Raw genomic sequence first — 24,341 nt, 5'->3', positions numbered from 1 at the left:
AGTAGCCCCCGCTTACTGCAACTAGAGAAAGCCCGTGCACAGCAACGAAGATCCAATGCAGCCAAAAATAAAAAATAAATTTAAATAAATAAATAAATTTATATTAAAAAAAATTTCAAATAATTTTCTAAAACTCCATCTTAAGGTTTTGTTAACTGGCATAGGGGATGATAGAAATAAGATAACATGGTTGTCTAGAAAGATAACCTGGCCCTGTGACCCTTATCTGAAGAAGGTGGAGGGATCCAGCAGGCAGTGCTGGGGGCCCTATTGGTTCTGAGTGCCTTCTTCCCAGAGGCTGCTGTCACTTGTCCAACTGGAAGGTTAGATGATTCTGCCATCAGAGTGTTGTGCCCACTCAAAGTGAACCTGCCATGTGAGACGTTTGACCTAACCCTTAACTGGTGGAGTCAGCCAATATTTATTAAAAGAATCTGTCGATTGTTGTATTTGTCAATTGCCCAATTGCTTTAGATCAGTTTGTGACAATCTGGTCAACTGTGGAGACCACTGGAGATTATCAAAGTAAGCCACAAGCAGACCGTTAACATTTTAGAAAGATCACTCTGGGGGAAGGGAGGTGTGGTGGGCTAGGAGGTGAGACCCCCATAGTATTCTATTTTAACTAGGGCGATATATACCTCTTACAATGTGTTTTGTATAATTGCTTCTCTGTAGATTTTTAAGCTACCTAGATTCTGGCAATACCACTTTGGGGTGGTGTATCAGGATAGGGTAGGGGTGGGCAGCCAGATAGGGGAATTTTGAAAAAGCTCTTTACATAGTTCTGATATGTTCACCCTTGCTTCTTCCAGGTGCTTAAGGGAGTGGGGAGAAGAGCCTCAGGGCAGGAGAGGGGACGGGTTTTGTTGTTGCTGTTGTTTTGTTTGTATGTACATCGTGTCTCCTCAATGTTTATACATTGTGAGCAACTTGAGAATAGGATGTTGAAATATTAAGCCCCTAAACTTTGATTCATCTAGTCTTTGGTTAAAAATATAAATAAACTATTGTCACAATGGTGTTGACAGGCCTGAGGAGGAAAAAATCAAGTACTTTGCATTTTCAATATACTGATTTGGATAAGCCTTGGAGAACATTTATATGCCAGCAATTTCTTGACCACGAGGAACTAAGATACTGAGCAAGTGGAAAAAGGTCTTGCTGGTATTGGTACAGGCTCTGCTCTTGTAATATTTTGCTAAAAAAGGAAGAAGTTCCTCCTTAGTTATACATTTAATGTTAATTACATTGGGCTTGTTCAAAGTTAAGACAAAGTTCCTTACATCTTCTCCCTGGAATGTAATTGTCTACTGGTTACGTTTAGTCAATAAATTATATTTGTTGTAGGATATGAAATTTATTCATTTAAATTGTAAATGAACTGTGTTCATCAATTTCATCACTATATAAATTGTGTAGCCTCTTCTGACATACAGAAAAATCTCAGAGTCCTGCGTCTGTTTGTTTTTCCTTGCTAGCCATGTATCAGTGTCTAACTTTAAAAATATTAAACCATGACTCATATAATGTACAGTGAGCAAGGTCAAAGATATAGTCAATGAGGGAGCCAAGATGAAAACACAAGTTTAGAGGAAGATATGAGAAACTGATACGGAAGAAAAGAATGCCAGAATAAGATTACACAGACCAAAACAAAACAAAACAAAAACAACAAACAAACAAAAACAAAACAAAAAACAAACCAAAAACCAAAAAACCAAACCAAAAATCAAAACAAAACTGGTGAATGTCCTACAGGACAAAAAAACTCCTGAAACCTTTGGGGTTATCTTTTCCACTATACAGAAATCATTTGCTGTTTGTCAATGTTCTACAAGTTAACACCTGTATTAGTTTGCTATTGCTGCTGTAACAAATCACCATACACCTGGTGGCTTAAAATAATACAGATTTATTATCTTACAGTTTTGGAGGTCATATGTCCAAAATGGGTCACACTGGGCTAAAATCAAAGTGTCAGCAATGCTGTGTTCCTTCTGGAGAGTCTAGGGGCGAACCCATTTCCTTGCCTTTTCCAGCTTCTAGAGACTGCCTACCTCAAGACATATCTTTTCAGAGGATGAACCCTAGTAAATAGTAGATACATAAAGTTCCATTTCCCTAGAGCAGTACTGTCCAATATAACTTTCTGGGATGACGAATATGGTCTCCTCTATGCTGTTCAATATTGTACCCACCAGCCACTCATGGCTATTGAGTACTTGAAAGGTGGTTAGGGTAACTAGGGAACTGATTTTTTTATTTAATTAATTAAAATTAAAATCTAAATAAGCCACATGTGGCTTACGGCGACCATATTGGACAGGGCATCCCTAGAGCATCAAATTACTCATTAATGGGTTTATTAGTTCTGGAGTATGACCTTGAAACCTCCCACAGTATTTTTTCCCCTTATTTCCAAGTTTTGGAAAAATTTTTAACATGTGCAAGTAACATAAATAGTGACTCCAACAGATTAAAATTCAATAACAATGTAGCCTGATTTCTCTGTTAAAGAACTAGTTTCTTTATTTTTACCTTCCTTAGATCTCCTGGCTCATGAATACCTGAGTTACACAGTATAGGTTTCACAACTATCGAAACTTTCTGTTTGAATAGAGCATATTTGTTTGCTCTTCCTTAGTCAAACATGTGTTAAGTATCAGTTTGAGATAGACCCTGTGGTAAAGGATGAGTAAAATACAGTCCCTGCCACCACAGTGGACCCATTGTCTAGAAAGGGAGGATACACGTGTAGACAAATAGTTGGTGGGAGAGAAAGAAGAACCAGGTACAATAGGGCATAAAGGAGGAAAGGTCACATCCACCCCAAACTGTACCTGTTAGCCTCAGCAAGAAGACTTATTGGCATGGTGGGCTGATTAGTGTCACACCCCAAATTCATGTCTACCTGGAACCTCAGAATGTGACTTTGTTTGGAAATAGGGTCTTTGCAAATGTAATTAGTTAAGATTAGAGGTCATACTGGATTAGGGTTGTCCCAAATCCAATGATTGCTGTTTTAATAAGAGAGAAAGAGAGAGAGAGTTGGACACAGACACACAGGGAAGAAGGCCATATGATGATGGAGGAAGAGATTGGAGTGATGCAGCTACAAGCCAAGGAAGACCAGGAGCCTCCAGAAGAGGCAAGGAGGGATTCTTCCCTAGAACCCATGGCCTTGCCAACACCTTGATTTCAGACTTCTAGCTTCCAGAACTGTGAGGAAATAAATAGTTAAGCCATTCAGTTTGTGGTCATTTGCTACAACAACCCTAGGAAAGTAATACTTTTTTTTTTTGGCTGCGCCGTGCAACTTGTGGGATCTTAGTTCCCTGATCAGGGATTGAACCCGATCAGGGAAAGCGCCGAGTCCTAATCACTGGATCACCAGGGAATTCCTTGTTTTTTTTTTTTAAGGAGAGTAGTACAATTGGAAAGATACTCTGTAGCTCACAGAACTGAGTGCTGAGCTGAAGAAGCCAGGCTTCAGATGTGTAGGAACAGGGGCACCTCCAAGGATCTCAGCTGCAGAGCTCATGTGGTCTCCAGGCCTGGCCCGGCCATCCAGGCAATCTGCGCCAGGGGCCTTTTAACCTTGTGTACCTCACTCGAGAGTCTGACTCTCATCAGAGAAACTCTGATCCGGCTTATTCTGTGCCTTTCCCACAGCCCTCCTGGAACACATGGAGTGGAGGACAGGTAACTTCTCAAAGGAAAAGACCCCAGTCAGATAAAATGACAGATGACCACCATGCCAATGTTAGCACCATCCTTTTTGGAAGAAGAAACTGTCCTGTTGGATGCTACTCATTTAGCCAGGGAAGGGTGGGTGGTTACAGATGTTGAGAAAGATTATCCTGGCAGCTCTGTGCAGAACGGTTTGCAGCAAGAGCAGCTAGACAGCTGGTGACGTAAGCCAGAGTGAAGTTAAGGGAGCATGGGGGCGTCTCCTGCTGCCATGTCTGTGCCAAGGAAAGAACGCTCTCGTTTTGCAATCTGTGGTTTCTTAACATTGACTCATTCAGTGTTGTGTAGGGAGGCTGAGAGATGCCTTTATTTTCTGTCGCCAGTTATTTCTGCCTATTGTTTTACTTCTTTTTGGTATCTTGAAAGTCAGAAAGCCTACCTTTTTGCTACTTGTCTACCCAGTTATATGAGATGATCAAGTGTTTTTACTGTTCCAGGGTGGAACTCAGAGCGGATTGTTTTTCCTTTACGTGAGAGAAAACCCACCCAGAGAAGCCAGGCTCCAAAGGCAAGTGTACAAATGCCTCCTGTGCACCCAAGACCCAAGGGGGAAGAACATAGAGCCCAGATGAGTGTCAAGGGTTACAATTTCTCACTATTATGGGCACCAAGGTACTGCTGACATGGAAAAGGGGGTGGAATTGTCTAGACAGAGAAAGGGGGAACAGCATCTCGCTCAGTGGGTCCAGCAGGTGTAAAAGGCAGGAACCACGTGCTTGTCCTGCTGCCTTAGACTCCCCCTGACATGCTGACATTTGGCCTTTGTGTCCCATCCATCTGTGGGGTCAGTCGGGAGTAGCTCTAATCTTGACAACAGTGACTGGGCATTCTGGGACCAGCTATTCCTGAAGGAAAGAAAAAAGTAAAAAGTAGCTAATAAAAGTGGTTATACTCTGCACTTGTGTAAGAATTGGCTGGATGGGATGGTGGTATGAGAGTCTTTACACTGTGTAACTTTTCATATTTTTTTAAGTGTGTGAATGTATTATTTATTTTAAAAATTTAGTAAGTTTTATTCTTTAACAAGGCTTATAGAGCCCAAAGAAGTGGTTTTTAGTATGTGGCTTCAAATATGTCTTTTTGAAAAAGTATTTTATTCATATCCATGCCATCCTGATCTTAGTGCATCAACTCACATGAATAATTTTTATTCAGACCCCTCTGTTCTTAGTGCTTTATAGTTCTTAACCGTGGCAAACGGAAAATCAACACCCAGTAACCATCCTTAGCCCTAATGCACCAAATTAAAATAAAAATTATATTCATCATCATTTAAAATGATACAAACGATAAAACACACAAATTTCTCACATTCATATTAGATTACGCAGTTAAGGATTTTTTTTAAAGAGCCAAAACATTTTTTCTTTATTACTTTCAACTTCTTTTACCCTGGCTACTCCCACTCAGTTCCCCAGCTCTTCGGCTCTTGTGTGCAAAAATCTTGTGTAATTTTTTGTCCTGCCCGTGACCCTCCTGCTTCTGTCTCCTTTCTCTTTGTGCTCCTGCCCCACTTCCTCCCTTGGACTCCTGTGGCCCGGTGAGGCCTCCAGTCAGCCTGTGGACGGCTGTGTCCCGGTCACTTCAGTCAGACATACTCATGGCCTTCAGCAGCCCTCAGCCTCCTCCAGACTGACTACGTGCCCAGTCTTTGCCTTCCCCCCCAGTCACCCAGTGCTCCCAGCTCAGCCTCACCTCCTCTGTGCATTCATTCCGGGAGTCACTGCAGATGAGGCTTGGTGAGCCCGATAGTGTGGATTCTGGCTGACAGGGTGTCATTTTCCCCTCTCACTTTCTGGTCAAATAAGGCCTAATTCATATGCTGGTTTCTACTTCTCTGAAGGTCTCTAAAATGCAGATTAGTAGAATTGGATGGATCCTGCATGTTTGTTGTTTTTTAATGATAAGTATTTTTTAAAGTTTTTTATTTATTTAAAAAAATTTTTTTGGCTGCATTGGATCTTTGTTGCTGCACGCAGGCTTTCTCTAGTTGCAGCGAGCGGGCCTACTCTTGGTTGCAGTGCACATGCTTCTCACTGCGGAGGCTTCTCTTGTTGCGGAGCATGAGCTCTAGGAGAGCAGGCTTCAGTAGTTGTGGCACGTGGGCTTCAGTAGTTGTAGCACGCGGGCTTCAGTAGTTGTGGCTCATGGGCTCTAGAGCACAAGCTCAGTAGCTGTGGCGCACGGGCTTAGTTGCTCCGCGGCACGTGGGATCTTCCTGGACCAGGGCTCGAACCCGTGTCCCCTGCATTGGCAGGCAGATTCTTAACCACTGCGCCACCAGGGAAGTCCCAATGCTGCATGTTTTAACTACAACACAAAGGTGATTACAATTTAGAATTCTTTTGCTCCATGTTACCCACTTCAGTATGTGGGAAAATGAGCAATTATGTATTTCTGAAACTGATACCAGATTGTATGTTTTTCATAAACAAATTTTAAAAAATAAAATGTTTTGTGATAATGTTATGAAAACGTTTTTACATTGCTTTTCCCCTCCAAATTCCAAAAGAATGTTAACCAGTTGAATAGCTGACCTACATGAGGAAAATACTCCTTTGCTGTCAGATGCAATGCACAGACCCATAGCTACTCCACAGTAAAAACAAAACAATACAAAACCTTTAGAACTGTTGTCATGTCCTTACTTGTGGCCACTGAATCAAACACAGCCCTGGGAAAAGTAATCACATGTTCATCCGCTGAGAAGTATCTTTCATTCTAGGATTGTAACCTGTATTCCTAGTTCAGTTAGATTGGATGAATACACAAAGGAAAATTTTGCTTTCACAGCAATATTTACATGATATCTTCAGAAATAAATCAGCATTACATTCCTTGCTCTGACTATCACAGTATTTGTCTGGTGGCCTCTAGGCTAGAAAGTCTAAGTAAGTAATTTGTAAATTTGTAGATAACGATTCATCTTGTTAATATAATCAGACCTGAATAATGTTTCTGGATTTTGTGTCATTTTCTTTCCTCTCCACAATGTAAAAATATCAGTTTGGAGTCCAGTTAGGATTAACAAGCCATCTTTTCACTTGTGAAAAACTGAAACACCTTGGAAAAAAGGAAAAGATAATTATAAAAGTGTACAAATCTCTAAACTTTTGTGTGTGAGAACAATAAATAGTTGAAAAAATGGATTGCAAGCTTTACAGATTTGAATAAGTACATTTAGGTAGTTACTTATTCTCCCTTGCCTTCCATGTCTTCATTTATAAAATAAGAATCAGAGAGATCATATAAAATGAGATCAGAGGTTTTTACACTTTTTTAGCAGAGGTTTAAAATGTTATGGGGAACAACAAACATATATGATTTTAGTGTGGAATAAATTTAATAAGGGCAATGTTTAACACTAGCTTATAAAGCAAATACGTAAGAAAGTTATGCTACTTTGAAGAGTGCAAAAATTGGAAATTGCAGGTAAAGGATGACAGTTAAAGACTCAGAATGCAATTTCTATTTGCATTTTGTTTTAATTGCACAGCACGGAGAAAATTCTGACACATAGAAATAGTTGTAAGTGGTAAAGTGGCAAGAGGTTTTTTTTGGGGGGATTTGTTTCATTTCATTTTTTTTTTTTTATATTTGTCTTGCAATCTGAGGATGGTCTTTATTTTAAAGTCTGACAAAAACTCAACAACCTGTTCATTCATTAGTGGTCTCCGATTTGTTAAAATATGGCATTTAGCACATCTGAGTGTGTGTGTGTGTGTGTGTGTGTGTGTGTGTAGCTGTCCTTTATTGAGTACTAGTGTCAGGCATAATACTATGCACTTTATATACCTTGCTTTATGTAGGAATTAGAGTGGACTCGCCATCACATCCATACCTGGGTGTATGTTGTTAAATTACTATTTTATAATAATTTAAAACAAAATTTTAAACGTTGCCTATTTTGATTTTTGTGGTTGGTATTGTGAGAGGAGAAACAAAAGTCTCATTTATTTAGTCTGATTTAGCAAAACTATCAATGCAAGTTCTCATCTGACAAAGCACAATGGAATTAAACATACATATGTTAGCCCACAACTTGTGGGTTGTTTTAGACATTTAATTGGAAAATTAGCGTTTGATGAAAAAACTTTGTTTTCTTTGAATCTATAATGTTGTTCTCTTTTGCTTTCAGTTTTTCTAATGTTGCCCATTAAGTGTGCAGAAAAGCAGAAGTTTAATTTTCTAACAAGGAAAATACTTGTTCCTTTTTATCAGCATATATTTCCCAGGTAGTTTTGGTGGCCACTCTCCAAAGTCCTCAGTGCTTTGTATTTTGTGCTAAGCAGCAGTACAAAATCGTAGCAGTTGAACTCAGTGAATACAAATAGACAACTCTTCCAAATAGCACTGGTTAATTACAAGTGCAGTAATCAATAGATTTTAATTTGATGTTTTGCACTCAAGTTGTAAGTGACTCTCGAAAGAATCAGGGAGTAGGATCTTTAAAATATCTTAATCCACAGCATTTCCATTTAAAATTTTATTTTAAAATAAAAAGAAAAACTGAATGTTGGGTAAAACACCCTGACTTTCCTTTGTCAGCATCCAAAGCCATTCACATTTAGTGCTGAAGGATTGAAATGTTGGATAAGGTTTGAAAAGGAAACTTGATTTACACACTTGTGCAATCCTAAGATTCCACAGAGCACAGCTTGAAAGCCACTGGACTAGCTGATCTTGTCATTTTGAGTAATAATCTTTCAGCTTATTGATCTTACCTTTTAGGAAATGACTGCAGTGTTATGCTATAGGGATAGACCAGGGTTTAAATGTCTTAGGATCGTTTCTTGGGATCTAAGAAAGAAAGCAAATTAAATACTTAATATTGTAATACGATTGCAATATTTCACCAGGAAAATGATATCAAATCTGTAGGTTTTGAAAAATTTTTCTGATGGGAGGCGGCAGGATTTTCCTGGGGAACGGGACTGTACCACTCCTTTCAAGTGACAACTCTGAAAAGACAGTGGGCCAGTGTTGTCATCTCTGCTACCTGTAATGTTGCTAATTAAGAGCGCACTTGGGGCTTCCCTGGTGGCGCAGTGGTTGAGAGTCTGCCTGCTAATGCGGGGGACACGGGTTCGAGCCCTGGTCTGGGAGGATCCCACATGCCGCGGAGCAACTAGGCCCGTGAGCCACAATTACTGAGCCTGCGCGTCTGGAACCTGTGCTCCGCAACAAGAGAGGCCACGATAGTGAGAGGCCCGCGCACCGCGATGAAGAGTGGCCCCCACTTGCCGCAACTAGAGAAAGCCCTCGCACAGAAACGAAGACCCAACACAGCCAAAAATAAATAAATAAAATTTAAAATGTTTAAAAAAAAAAAAAAAAAAAAAAAAAAAGAGCGCACTTGGATTCGTTACCTATCTTCTCTGCTTCTCAGATGTGAATCCCAAAGAGAATTATAAATCCTATGAAAACGTTTGGGGGAGGAGAACAGGAAGGGGAATGTGGTTAGGCTGAGTGTTGCTTGGAGCCTTTAGACCCAGACTCCTTTGCAGTGATCCGAGAACAGCCCTGTCTACACATTTAGCCAAATGATTTGTGTGGTACACACAAATCTTCCTTGTGGTCCTCAACTCCTGTCTCTGCTGGGAATTCTCCCTCTTAGGTTTGGCCGAAAAGCAGAACAAGCAGGAGGTACATTCCCCGCCTCCGCTGCCGTCACGTTTTTTGCTTGCAGAGTTGACTTTTAGTTACAAAGGTGTTAAAAACATAAAAAAACTTCCCATAAATAATGAAAAGTTATGAAGATTCCGGAAAGCTTGTCTCCTGATATTTAGTTCACAAAAATACAAAAAGACGACAACAAACACAAATAAAAACACAGCCCGACCCCCAGGATACCTTTACAAGCTTTATTCTTACTGTTTGCTCTTAATCTGTATTGAAACGTAAATGGAGGGCTAGTTTGCCCTCCTCAAAGGGACTTCCCTTATTCTCTACCTAACTGCTTCGTTGGGAGTTACTTGGCTATCTTTATTGAGAATCAGCCTGTTCCACCTGGGCTGGGCTGGATGCAGGACAAAGCGCCTCAGTCTCATCTGAGGTAGATTCAGGTCAACTCTTCTGCTAAAGGTGATGGCAATTTTTAGTCTCTTCTAAAACCTGCTTCCTATTCTTCTCACTAGACCTGGTTTCCTGGGGTACCCTTCTACTTTGGGACTCAGATCAATGCTTATTCTCTAGCTACCCCAGCCTTCTTGGGTCTCATCCACTCCCTAGCTCCTTGAGTGAGGACACAACTTTCCTTTTTTCTCAAGGATCCCAGCTCTGGGACTTAAACTGCTCTTCACTGGCCCTGGCTGATGTTCCCTTTAACTTCTCCCTTGTTTGGGGCCATCATTCCCTTCCTCCTTCCTCCTCTTTCTCCCTGGTTGGTTCCTTTTTTTTTTTAAATATATATATATATATATATATATATATATATATATATATATATATATATATGTATGTAAACTTATTTATTTATTTTTGGCTGCGTTGGGTCTTTGTTTCTGCGCGTGGGATTTCTCTCTAGTTGCAGCGAGTGGGGGCTACTCTTCATTGCAGTGCGTGGGCTTCTCATTGCGGTGGCTTCTCTTGTTGCGGAGCACAGGCTCTAGGTGCGCAGGCTTCAGTAGTTGTGGCATGCGGGCTCAGTAGTTCTGGCTCGCAGGCTCTCAGAGCACAGGCTCAGTAGTTGTGGCGCATGGGCTTAGTTGCTCTGCGGCATGTGGGATCTTCCTTGACCAGGGATCGAACCTGTGTCCCCTGCATTGGCAGGCGGATTCTTAACTGCTGCGCCACTAGGAAAGTCTCATCCTGGTTGGTTCTTGATAGCTATGATTAAGGCAATATATCACTATGGCTGTCAAGACTGATTCCACTTTTAGTTAAATCTTCTGAGATACATCTGTGCCCAGTCTCACTGGTTTCAAGGCCTAGTGTCATCAATCCAGGATTGTTAATCATCCTCATTGTGCAGTAAAGGATGAATTCAGGAGGCTCCATTGTCCCAACTCTGCACATTCCTAAGAAAGGGTTAGCTCTTGACCAGTTCGTGGGAGATAACACCTCAGCCCTCAAAATATCCTGCCTTATGGGAGTGTCTTTGTTTACCTGAGGCCTTGGGCCATGTGATATCACTTGACCTCTGGAAGGCCTGGACACTGAATGACTAAGGTCAGCTATGCAGGTGACCTCTGTCTATGTGACTGATCACTAATAAAACTCCTGGACACCAAGGCTCAGCTGAGCTTCCCTGGCTGGCAATACTTTGTGTATCTTCTCCCACATTGTTGCTGGGAAAAGTAGGTGCTATCTGTGTGACTCCACTGGAAGAAGACAACTGGAAGCCTCACCTGGTCTCTCCTGGACTTTGCCCTATGTGCCTTTGCCTTTGCTGATGTTAATCTGTATCCTTTCACTGTAATAAGCCATCACCATGAATATAACAGCTTTCTGAGTTCTGTGAGTCCATCATTGAAACATCGAAACTGAAGATAGCCTTGGGGACTTCTGACTCAATCATCATCATCATCAATGTATATTGACTATTTACTATGTGTGACAACTGCTAAATGCTTTTCATGGTTCTTATTCAAACCTTATAACAATGCTGTAAAGAAACTAGAATTATTCTCTCCACAAACGTCTCCCCTCATTTTATAAAGAAACTAAATGATCAGAGAGGTTAAATAAATCATCAAAGGTAGGGCTGGGATTGCAACCCAGGTCCCTTTGGCTCCAGGGCCATGTCTTAATCACAAAGCTAAAAAAGTGTGTCATAACTCCTTTCCCTGACCTGGTAAGATGGCTACCTTTTTCCTTTTTCCCATTCCGCATCACTTATTCCCTCCCTGGTTCCACATTAAATATGTTTATTCCAGGATGCCTCCAGCTTTACCAGACTAAAGGAGTAACCTTCCAGAGACCAGGTAGGAGAATTTTTAGATGCAAAAATACACATTCGCTGGGACTTCCCTGGTGGCACAGTGGTTAAGACTCCGAGCTCCCAAGGCAGGCGGCCTGGGTTCGATTCCTGGTCAGGGAACTAGATCCCACATGCATGCCACAAGTAAGGAGTCCGCCTACTGCAACTAAGACCCAGCACAACCAAATACAAATAAATAAAGAAATAAATATTAAAATATATATATATATATATACATTCACTAACAGTATCAGATAATCCCCTTCAGTAGTAAGAAAGGTCACTGTGTGAGCTGTCACCACATATTGCATCCTGGAATAAGCATGTTCAACGTGAAACCAGTTTCACAACAAAACCTCTTCCAAGACAGCGTGAGAGGTAGGAGGAGGATGTGGTGAAGAATGGGCGAGTGCACACCTGTCTGAGTGTGTGTGCATGTAGGTGTATGTAGGTGTGTGTGCATGTGTGTCCCACCCGTCTGAGTGTGTGTGCATCTCATGGGAGCAGGACCACAGGCTCGGTGTTCTGAGGAAGGCTCTGCGGCAGCCTCCGCTCTGAGCCTCCTGAGTCTGTGCTCCATCTCACAGAATCCATGTGACTGAGGTATGTTTGTGCTGCTTTAAGGCCCTGCCAATTGTCTGTGGCTCAGCTTTCAGCAGAACAGGCTGGAGACTGTGTGTTTCTACACATTATCGGGGTAGGTTCCAAAACCGTAAGGAAAAAGAATGCAGGCTTGTAGGACTGTCAGGACATCTCCCCCTGCCCGGAGAAATGCAAGGCTGTGTATGCATAGGATATGGGGTTGGGGACTAGTGTTTGGGGTCAAACCAGCCAAGGACAGTGCAGGTAAAGCAGGCTGGCCACAGCACAGGAAATGTTCACATGCCTTTCCTCTTTCATCTGGCAGGAAGGGCTTCCTTTACTGCACTGAACAGGTGGCACTTTGAATGCTGCCAGCTCTCAGAGTCTGTGTACCTAGAAATGCAAAAGAGGCAGGGAGGGAAAATGAGACACGGGTGCTAGTGATGTAGAGGGAGGAGAGCAGGTGGAAGGAGGCTGTTTTAGGGTTTTCCTTTTTTTTTAGTTTTTTTTTTTAATTGAAGTATAGATTGATTTACAATGTTCTATTAGTTTCAGGTGTACAACATAGTGACTCAATATTTTTATAGATTATACTCCATTTAAGGTTATTACAAAATAGTGGCTATATTTCCCTGTACTGTATAATATATTCTTGTTGCTTATTTATTTTATACATAGTAGTTTGTGTCTCTTAATCTTAATGCCCCTCCCCCAGGCCCTCTCCCCATTGGTAGGTTTTAGGTTTTCAAAGTGGGGAAGGTAAATGTCTTTAGAAACAAGACACTCGCCAACGTTATAGAATAACAGGGCAGGACAAGTTCTCCAAAGCAGTATTTTTCTAATTTTTAAGGTTGTGGAACCCTTCATGTCTCTGAATCCTAAAGATTTTTAAAAAAATGAAATCCTTGTTTCTAAGGAAGGTCCTAATTTGAAAGTGTTAATTAGGCATTTTCTGTATACCTTTAAAGGAAATTTCATTTTTATTCTTGTGGAATTTTAAATGACTACACAAAATACATTTTCCAGTAAATACATTTTTCTTTCTCCCATCACCAAAAAGGAAATTTTGTATAGAAATGATATTTCTTGTGGTATCTGTTTAAGCCAGGCTGCTCTGTTGGGCTCAGAGCAGAAACTATCACCAGCAACACTGTTCCGACCAAGAGTTAACCACCTAAGAAAGGGATTAGAGCAAAAATCAACAACTCTGATCAAGGTTACCAAAGCCACACTGGTAAAAAAAAAACAAACAACTTTTGATATGATTATTCAAACTGCAGAAATTTTTATAACAAAAATGCTCCAGCCTTCTTACATATGTCTGCTTTTCCTTGATGCTTAAAGTCAATTACCCGTGAAAAAGAGGCTGCTAAATCTTAAGGGCTGTTTCTTCTGCCCTCAGCAGTTCAACTTGATTTAATGTGGAAAACACTTTTTAAGCCTTTGGGAGAGGCATATTTTGAAAAACGTCATTAACAGTTATAGGTATTAGGTGGAGACCTTAACTGTAATATTTACATGGTGACTTGTATTTACACAGTATTTTTACATGCATTATTTTACTTAATTCCAAAGGAAAAATACTGAACGTCTGACCCTGATTTCTGTTTAAGAAGTAGCTATATGCTGGTTTTTATTTACCTTATGATTATAAGAAGCTTGTTATAAGAGGAGGTTTGGGATTTTCCAATGCTCATGTTCTAGTACACAGACCTGACCGTCTCACCTTCTTACTTGTCAGAACAAATTCTTTTGACAAAAGTATTCAAAGGCCAAATACAAATAGTGTTAGTATCTATATTTCTCAAAAAAAATTTTTTTTTCAATAGTACAATATTGTATGCCAGTGTGAAGCATTATATATCTCAACTAAAAAACCACATTGGAGTTCGACCAAATGTAAATGCTAATACAGGCTCAGATTTGCTCCAAGGTGCTTTAAAGAAACTGGTCTGTGTCAAGAGCCAGGCTATAACAATTTCAGGAGGCCTGTTGTGTGAATGAACTGTAGTTTCGAAAGATCTGAAGCAGTAGACCTGCACTGTGATAGGGGCTAGTTGCCAGGAAACTGCTGATTGGATAAGGACTATCCAGGTTTCACCCTGATGATGTGAAGATAAAGTTGCTTGACCACATATTTCTACTTCATTTATCTCTCTGCCACGGAGAACAACAACTGCAGCCTTTCAGTTACAAGTTTTTTTCCACCAGGGAGTCAAGATCAGAAACTTATGAAGAAGGCCATTTTTGAGGACTACTTAGTCCCAGGCTACTTTGAATCCATTGAAACTGCCACAGGGCCTTTGCACTAGCTGTTCTCTGCCTGGAACACACCATAACCAGCAAGCGTAAACGCTTGCTCCCCCACTTCATACAGGCCTCGGCTCAAATGTAAATACTCCAGAGAAAACTTCTCTAATAATCTAAAATAATCTCTCTATCACAAGCTAGCCCCCTACTCTTCTATTTTGCTTCACAGTATTTATCACCACCTGAAATTGTGTGTTTCTTTATTTGTTTACTGTCTGGTTTCCCCAACAGAATGTAGGTTCCATATGGCAGAGATTGACTATCTCACTATTTTTTTAGTTACCAGCAGTGCCTGGTACATGGAAAGGGCTGAATAAGTATGCTAGATGAATGAATAATTGCATGATAAATGATCAAAGCTGGGGCCACATCTCATACCCCTTTGACTGTAAGAAAAGGTTAAGTTAGAACAGTTTGTTCTATTGACACACAGGGATAACCCACAGTTAGGCAAGCGCTTATAATTTACAGTAATTGTTTGTCTTCCCCCTCTGCTATACCATAAACAACTAGAGAGAAGGCGCCTTTGAGTCTAGTTCACCACTATACTCTTCGTACCTCAAACTATGCGAGAAGGAAAGTATCATTTAATTTGATTTGATTAAGATATGAATTTGATTGAAGATATGAAATTTGATTAAGATATGAAAGGTGAGTAGGGGGTTAGCCAGATAAGGAAAAGCAAGAAAATGGTTCCACACAGTGGGAAGGGCTGGTGGAGGCCTCTGTCCTTGACATGAGGAACAGACAGAAAGCAAATGTAACGAATGTGGAGAGACAGGGTGAGGTAGGGAACCCCGTGTGGCTGGAGAAGTGGGTGGGGGCCGGCCATGCTGGACTTCGCAGGTTTATAGGTTTGGCAGGGCGATGTAAACAGGTTTATCTTTATCCTAAGATCAATGGGAACCTTTTCGCCTGTGTACATGCTAGAGTGACATGATCATATTTGTCACACCACGTTGCAGTGGGTGTAAGGAGACCAGTTAGGAGGCTGCTTTGACCCAGGCTAGAGAGATGGTAGTTGGACTTAGAGTCTCTAGAAAATAAGCTTCTTGAAGGTAGAGATCACTCTCTGTTTCATTCGCTGCTGTATTCCCAGCACCCAGATCAATTCCTGGCACCTATTAGATACTCAGCAAATGTTTGTTTAATGAATGAGTGACGTAGTGGTTAGAAGTGGAGGAAATAGACTGGTGGAAAAGATTGTTAGGGGCATGGTGAAGGACTAGCTACTGAGTATGAGGGAGAGAAATGTCAGGCCAAGTCCAAGGTTTCTGGTTTGTGTTACTATATGGATGAAGGAGTATTGACATTTCCTGTGACAGGAAGTGGCAGAAGAATCTATGTTTTGTGTGTTTCTGGTTCTCTCTGTTAAATTAAGAGTCAGGACTTCCTCCTCTTTGTCTCTCTTGGGAGGCCCCACTCAAGGCTGGCTTCTCCTCTGTTGGTGTACAGCTGAGGAGAGGGGATCTGCAGGCCAGAACAGAGAAACGCTTGGCTCACTGAAGTCTTGTCAAGAATTTGAAGAAGCCTATATTCTCATTGATTCAAATATATGTGAGGTCAGTGGAATGGCTAGGAATATTGTGGGTCAGGATGAGAATGAAAGATAAATGGTCTTTCTCAACATGTTCTAAGTAGCCTTAATAACAAGAGGCTTATTATTAAGAAGTTAAAACTTCTGCCCTGCTCTTGCCTCCAAAACTTATTCCAGTGGCCATAAATAAAGATTATGAGTTTTGGGGATAAACAACTTTGGCCAGGTATTTTCTTTTTGGGTTTAAGCAACTATATTTTTGAGTGATATTGCATGGGAAAATTATCTTCTCAATCCAGACTTCCTGTGGATGAAGGCTCAACTGAGTAACTCCCAATTAAACTGTTCAAATCTTTTTAAACATTTATGTCAGGGATATCCCAATTTTGTAAAATGAATACATAAATAAGATATTTTGTACATATAAACCTGTAAGAATTAAAATATGGTTAAAAATGTGTTTATGTGTGTGTGTGTGTGTGTATGTGTATATATATATCACCAAAAATGGTTATGGCTCTTTCTGGTGAGTGGGATTATGGGTGATTTTAACTTTCATCTTATTCTTTTCAGCGTTTTCTAATTTTTCCATAATGGACATGTGTGACTTTTATGAAGATAAAAAATACTTGTTACAAAAATGAGGTTTATAATATGAAATATAGATTATAACATAAGAGGTGATATTTAGAGGCCATGCATCCATTTATGAGTATTTTAGAAAATGGTAGATTACTCTCACATTGACTCTGAGCATTTGATTGGTGGGTGTACAAATTAGTAGATGATTTATATCCATGAAGACATTTAACTAATCTTATCAAGAAACCATCAGACTGGGGAGAAAATATGGCCTCATTACATGGACCAGGTAGCCGATAGGCTGAGTTTCAAACAGTGAATGAAATCAAAGCGATTCACTTCTTACCGTTGCATGTGACAGAGTGACTTTGCCAGACCGTTGGACTATGAAAAATGGCCTGAAATCTTGGAAACAAAGGAATTAATTTTCTGAAAGCAGGGACAATTGAGGACTGAAAATGTTGAGCCCAGGCAAGAAAAGAAGATTAGAAGTATCTTTCTGTTGTGTTGTGTTTTTTGGGTTCCCTAACCTGCCCCATTCCAGAAAAGGATATTTATTACTGCCAAAGACAATCAAGAACTTTTGTTTAAAGGTCAGAAGTGCTTGTGCTTTTGGGGTGAAGATCACACGATTCTGCAGTTACCATGTCACTGGTGCTGCTGGGAATAGGCAGACATGGCTCTCCAGGCCAAAATCAGCCCAGAGAAGGAGCTCCGGAGTGGAGGAGGGCTGATTCCCTGGTCTTGGCCATCTGAGGAGGGACTGGCCCAAGGCAGGTAATTGGAATTCTTTCTGTGGTCAGTGCAATCAGCTGAGCGTCAGCCTGAGGGGACAGAGAAAAATCCTGGGTGGTCAGTATTATTGGAGTCCAAGAAATGCTGAGTCAGATCTGGAGATGGGAAGAGGACTGGATCATGTAGGGAAAGGAAATGAGTAATTATGACATATTCCTTTAAGCAATATTCCTAAATCCTGGGTCACTTTATTCTTTCACTCTACGGCTGGCTGTTTTGAAGAGGTCAGTTAAGTATTTGGGCTTCTTTTAATATAGATATGAAAATACACATTTCTTTTAAGAAGTAGAGAATCAATTCTTTTCTCTCTAGGAGGCAATATACTTCTACTGGAGCCAGACGGTCTGAGCTTGAATCTTGACCTTGGGTAAAGTACTATACCTTAGTTTCCTCAATAGTAAAATGAAGAAAATCATCATAGTTACCTGATAGAGTTGTAGGAATGAGTAATGAGATAATCTGTAAAATATTGAGTGCAGTGCTCAGTCAATGCAAACTACCGTTATTGTTGATATTAAGAAGCTATGAAGAAATCCACACAGGGTGGGCTCAGTGACCTACCCAACGCTGTGTGTCTGCCACGGTCAGCAGGTTGGCATTGCTGTGTGCATGTGTATCTAGCAGATGGATCCTGAGTCCTCGCCCCCGGGCTGGGAGGCACTGTCATGAAATGGAATGAAGTAGAAAAGCAGCAGCGGGTCATGAGATAACATGTTTCCTAAATGAAGGACAGACTGTGTGTACTCTATATTTGTATAGGAAACATGGAAAGTGGCATTATCAAATACTTCTCCATGATCTGGGTTATTTTTTGTGTTTGTTTTTGTTGAAGAATTGGATAGATTAGGTAGGACAGAGGGAGGGAATGCTTAGAACAGTTTTGTGAAATCAGTCAGTTATTTCACATTTAGCTATTAGTTTTTGAGGCACCATAAATTATCCTACTACAGGATTGCCCAGATGATCAAATTACATAACAGATAGGGAAATGCTTTTTATAAAGTTAAAATTACGACATGTACTAAAGGTATTTGTGTGATTTATTTTTATCATCTTGTACTTTGATTAGCTTATATCTTATAATGTGCTCTTATAATTTGATTAGACACACATTAGCTTTTTTTTTAAATTAATTAATTAATTTATTTATTTATGGCTGTGTTGGGTCTTTGTTTCTGTGCGAGGGCTTTCTCTAGCTGCGGCAAGCGGGGGCCACTCTTCATCGCGGTGCGCGGGCCTCTCACTGTCGCGGCCTCTCTTGTTGCGGAGCACAGGCTCCAGACGCGCAGGCTCAGCAATTGTGGCTCACGGGCCCAGTTGCTCCGCGGCATGTGGGATCTTCCCAGATCAGGGCTCGAACCCATGTCCCCTGCATTGGCAGGCAGATTCTCAACCACTGCGCCACCGGGGAAGCCCCACACATTAGCTTTTAAATTTACCTGAGTGGTCTAAGGAGCAGGAAGTAGAAAAATCACCTTTTAGGAAAATAAACAGTAATTCCATAGCATCTCTGTGAACCTATCTGCACAGGCCATTCGAGCCCATTCTGGGGCCGCTGGGCTCTTCACTGTGAAGTCCTCAGCTATGTCTCCTTCTCTGTGTGCTGAGCCGCAGCGTCAGTGACGGTGAAGAACACCGATGACCCCAGGAACACCCCAGACACTCCCAGATGCTGCAAAAAAACACATTTGTTTTAGAAGCTTCTATTACTAAACCACAAGCCACTGTAGGTGAGGGACAGATCTTTTTCACCATTGTATCCCCAACTCCTAGCACAGTGTCTTGCACACAATAATTTCCAATAATTGTTTGTTGACTGACTGACTGACTGAATGAAGCTTGAGTACTCAAAAATCCTAGTATTGCCTGAACTTCCCTTTTCAAAAATCCTGTGTGGGTTAAATCTTCGTTCTATAGGAAAGGGGTGTGTGTGTGTGTGTGTGTGTGTGTGTGTGTGTGTTGGGTGAGGGGACGATACCCTATTTTAAAAAGCACATTCAGTGGACTGAGCTGGACAACTTCATGAGCCGCATTATGACTCCAGGGTCAGGGGAGGCAAGGTGCTCTAGAGGAAAGAGTACACACTTTGGTACCAGATGATGAGTTGCAGGCTTAGCATATGTAAGGAACCATAAGGTAATGTAAATGAATGATGTGGGCAGATGAAGGACAATAAGGAATAGTGGGAATTGTGGTGTAGTAGTGATAACTCTGTGGCCTGTCTAAAGGGGCAGCTGTCCTTCAGCTCTAGCTAATTGTTGTTTTTCAGGAATGTAGTCCAAATTACCAGAACATCCCATTTTTCAAGAGAATTTAGAAATTCGTATTTTAATGTAAGATTCCCTGACCTTTGAAAACACTGCAGGCTAGATTCTACCAGTGGGCCCCCAATCTGCAACCCCTGAGCTGGAGAGATGGAGTCTGTATCCTGGCCCTTACTCCCTGTGTTTCTCTGGGTGAGATCACCTCTCTGAGCCCCTGTTCCTTTATCAGTGAAACTTAGGCAATGATACCTACTTTACAGGGTGTCACGAGGTTCAGGAAGTGCAAAAGCACCTAGCACAGTGCCTGGTACCTGGTAGGTTCCTCTTATTATTACACAGTGCACTCCATGAAGGCACCTGCAAACCCGTGGTTTCCCTGAATGCCTGCCTGTAAGTGACTGGCCGCAAACACAGGGACTCAAGGGCCTGCTTATTACTCTCGTCCAACTGAAAGCTGGGCTCTGAGCTTCCTTTTGCCTTTTCCCTTTTGAGTGATTTCCAACCCAGTGAGGATCCAAAGGTGCTGCTGATTGTTTTTCCTTTCAAATTTGTGCCCCACCCCCATACCTTCACCCTCATTACCATATGCCCAGAGGAGTTTCTGGGCTGAAAGTGGGATCCAGTTTGGAAATGGTAAAATTCCAGCAGATATATGTGAACTCATTTTTTAAAAGCTATCAATTTGCTACCCCTAGTAAGAAGTCACCCAAAGGATTTTAAAGAAAAACTTAACAATGCATCTCAAACCTAAATGAAGTTTCTACTCCAAGGGTAGTTTTCACATAATCTGCATACAGCAGTGCAAACAAATTCTGACCTTTAATTCGCAATTTCACTACTTTAGCAATTACTCAGGGTTGGTGTCTTTGTATCCTGGCAGTATTGACATTTTGGACCAGATAATTTCTTGTTGGGTACTGTCTGGTGCATTGAAGGCCGTTTAGCAGCATTCCTGGCCTCTACCCACTAGTAGTAATATTTTCCCCCAGTTGTGACAACCAGAAATGTCTCCAGACATTTGCTAGATGTTCCCTGTGGGAGCCAAATATCCCCCCTCCCCCAGTTGAGAAACGCTGCTTTAGATCCATTTCTCAGTATGACTGAGGACTCTGGGTCCCTCAGAGGTGAGTGGTTTGCTTAACATCATAGGGAACTGGTAGAGCTGGGCAGGAATCCAGGTCTTCTGAGCCCTCAGTCCGGGATTCTGTCCATGCTGCCGCTGATTTCTAAGATTTCAGTAGCATCGTGCCTTCAATCCCATTTAATATTTCAGTCTTCAGGTTCTTAAGTGAGAATGTCTTAAGTGAAAATGTTATTCTATCAAATCAAAGCTTCTTGCTGAATTTTAGAGTTTTCAGTGAAAAAGAATATTAATAAATAAAATCCCAGGATTGCCATTGGGCAGATCATTTATCTTTTCTGAATCTCACTTTTCTCTAGGTGATTCATCTCCAAATTGTAACAGTTTATCGGGATTGGGTCCTGATAACCGTTGACCGTTATCTTGTATTTCATCCACCTGCTTTCATTTACCAAGCTACCTGATCCATCACATTGTGCAGTAGTAGGTTTGGATGCTTACCTTGGATGAATAGATGGTTAGTGGGGTTTGTGATGATGGCAACATGGAGACATTAAACTCCTCTGGGACATCGCTGATGGTTGGAATTCTGTACTCATCTGGGCCTCGAGAGTACAGGACACCTTCTGGGGAATATTTCACCTCTTCAGTGGTATAAAGGCCCATTCCCTGAATAAATGAACCTTCAATCTGAAGGGAAAATGTCAAGCTCTGTGACATTGTGTGGTTTTTAGAAGGCCTTTACATACCCCACAATGGCTCTCAGGAAGCGGCACCCATCTTGGTGGGCCAGCACCTACCTGCCCAATATCAGTGGCCGGATTTAGACTGCAACATGCATCCATGACGATGTCTGTTCTGATTTTCTGCCAGAGTTAAAATTACCTGACCATGAGAACTTGAATTAAAAATACTATTTTAAGGTTTATTCAAATGGTCCCAATTTATTCCAGGACTCGGGCTGGTTAATTAGTACTGCATTGAACCCCATCAACATTAGAGGTGACAAGACATCTGCTAAGCTCTTCAGATTTAGTGCTAGGACTGTCAGTGACCCCAGAAGGTCTTCTGCATTCGTGGTTTTGATTCCTCTCAAGTGACTCCAAAGCCACGGCATGTTGGTGTGTTTGAGCGTCTCTAAGTAAATAATTGAGCCTGATTGTTCATCTGATTCTCAGCCTGGATTTGTTCTAATATAATCATGAGCTCATCTAGTCCTCATAATGGTTCACTGTAGGTGGTATTATTGCCGTTTTATTGAGGAAATCAGGTAGCCACAGCGGCTTGTATGAATTTGGGGATTTGCAAGATCTTGGGTGTATTAAGGGCGAATGTTGAGACCAATTTACTTCCTTCCCTGAGAAAAATCACACGAATCTGGCCCTTCTGTTGTGTCACTGGGCATGTGCATGCAGGCTGTGAAGGAGCCACAGAAAGCCCTATATGCCTGTGGTCTATCTCAGGAATATCTCTGGGCTTTCCTTCTCCCCAACGTCCGGTGCTTGTTCCAACATCATCATTCACTGTTTAGGCCCAATACCTGGGCTCCTACTTTCTAGCTCTTTGAATGGGAAATTCTCTTTTGATTCAACCATTGGCCTCTCAGACAACCTACTATGGGCACTGAGACCAGCCTTCGTCCATTCTCAACCTGGATAGGGCACGAGATTAGACACACCCCAGAGTGAGTTTTCAACTTATTTCCATGTTGAAACCTGGTGTACGTTGCATTATAGGTATTGGAAAATGGGAAGAGATGGCTGTGCACTAGCTGAATCTTCAGATGGTTTAGTTCAACCACCACAAATAGCCATCAGCAATAAGGCCTGTCATTTCTCTGATTCCTCTTTAAAGTAAGTTTTGGGCTTCCCTGGTCGCGCAGTGGTTGAGAATCTGCCTGCCAATGTAGGGGACACGGGTTCGAGCCCTGGTCTGGGAAGATCCCACATGCCGCGGAGCGACTGGGCCCGTGAGCCACAACTACTGAGCCTGCGCGTCTGGAGCTTGTGCTCCGCAACAAGAGAGGCTGCGATAGTGAGAGGCCCGTGCACCGCAATGAAGAGTGGCCCCCGCTCGCCGCAACTAAAGAAAGCCCTCGCACAGAAACGAAGACCCAACACAGCCAAAAATAAATAAATAACAAATAAAAATAAAGGAATTCCTTTAAAGAAAAAAAAATAAGTTTTGCCTCTTCAAAGAATAAACTATTTCAAGGGACCAAAGTGATACTGAAATGACTGAACCTTAAGCCATAATAAGGAAGGCACAGGGAAGACCAAATCTTAACTTTTCTGGCACCCCAAATTCTGGAAGATCTCCATGAGGTTCATTTCTTCTGGGATTTCTACCAGGACCCTCAGGTGGAATTGCCAGATAAAATAAGTATGTCCCATATAGTGCATGGAGCATATTTATACCAGAAAATGGTTTGTTGTTTATCTGGAATTCAAATTTAACTGGGAGTCCTATATTTTTATTTGCTAAATCTGGCAACATCCCTTTTAAGGTGGAGGATCAGACAGCTAGTTGATTTCTAAAAACAGCTTCCCACCTAGTGTAGAGCCTCAAATGGGTTACAGGGGTGCCAAGATACTGACACAGGCTTTCGGAGGTCCTGGGGCAGGGCACCCAGGCTGGTCGCCTGCCAACATGACTTCCTTGTTTGCAACAGTATGCTGTGCAAATATTATCACTGTCTATGTGTGCCAGGACGTGAAAAACATCCAGAAACACAAGTTTTAAAATAATCATGTGAGTAATCTGTGATCCTAATTTCATGAGTTTACTTCTTCACAATGATCTAGAATGAAGATGGAGACATAATATTAATGTGTCCTAAGGATAAACTTGAGTGGAATGTGAGGGCAGCTGCTCTCCAGACATCCCTTCATTTATTGTATTTTTATCTTATTTATGTAATATTTAAGCAGTGGGCAAGTTAACCAACAATGGGGCAATAAAAGACATTTTGATAAAATTTATAGGTCAGTATTTGCAAAGTCCTTCCCATTTTTACATGAACTGACCATTTCTATTTTGGGGCAAGATGGTTCAAGGTGATGTTAGAATAATTAGTGTATGGAATTTAGATGTGTCATCGGTCCATCCCGTAAATTTCCTATACTTTGGATTATACTATATTCTATTTAAGGTTTCTGTAATCTCTCTGTTTCTAGAATGGTACCTGGGGTTTATCCTTTATGGTGGAAGTTATTAGTTTTTGGTTAAATATGACTCCCTATCTCCAATAAGGGTTTTTTTTTTTTTTGGATACTCAATTAAATAGTAAACACAAAAATTATTTTAATTACCTGCCCTTCCCTCTCCCCCAGTCTATTTCTTTAGGACCAGTAGTACCTTTGGGATAATTGACTTTGGGGGGATATCACATTGCTATGTGCTTTCAAAACTTTTACTCAAGACAATTTACTAAATTACCTAGTCAGATAGATAACTTGACCTTCCTTTAGGAATAGACCCATTTTTTGAAAAAAAAAAAAACTTTGGAAAGTAATT

At 41.2% G+C, this 24,341-nt stretch overlaps 1 protein-coding gene across 1 annotated transcript in view; it reads right to left on the bottom strand.

Moving 5' to 3' along the window:
* Positions 1–4,913: 4,913 nt before the first annotated feature.
* The window catches only part of LOC309662241 (aldehyde oxidase 2-like), a 75,341-nt gene continuing 55,913 nt past the window's right edge, over positions 4,914–24,341 (bottom strand). The window contains 6 exon segments of the mRNA XM_082464714.1: positions 4,914–6,816; positions 8,478–8,553; positions 18,986–19,086; positions 19,089–19,152; positions 21,327–21,515; positions 21,626–21,691. Coding sequence (XP_082320840.1) covers positions 8,500–8,553; positions 18,986–19,086; positions 19,089–19,152; positions 21,327–21,515; positions 21,626–21,691 — 474 coding nt within the window. The 3' untranslated portion in view covers positions 4,914–6,816; positions 8,478–8,499.

This window comes from Balaenoptera physalus (assembly GCF_965194825.1).
Source record: "Balaenoptera physalus genome assembly, chromosome: 6".
Lineage (NCBI taxonomy): Eukaryota > Metazoa > Chordata > Mammalia > Artiodactyla > Balaenopteridae > Balaenoptera > Balaenoptera physalus.
This window is presented reverse-complemented; position numbering and strand designations above follow the sequence as displayed.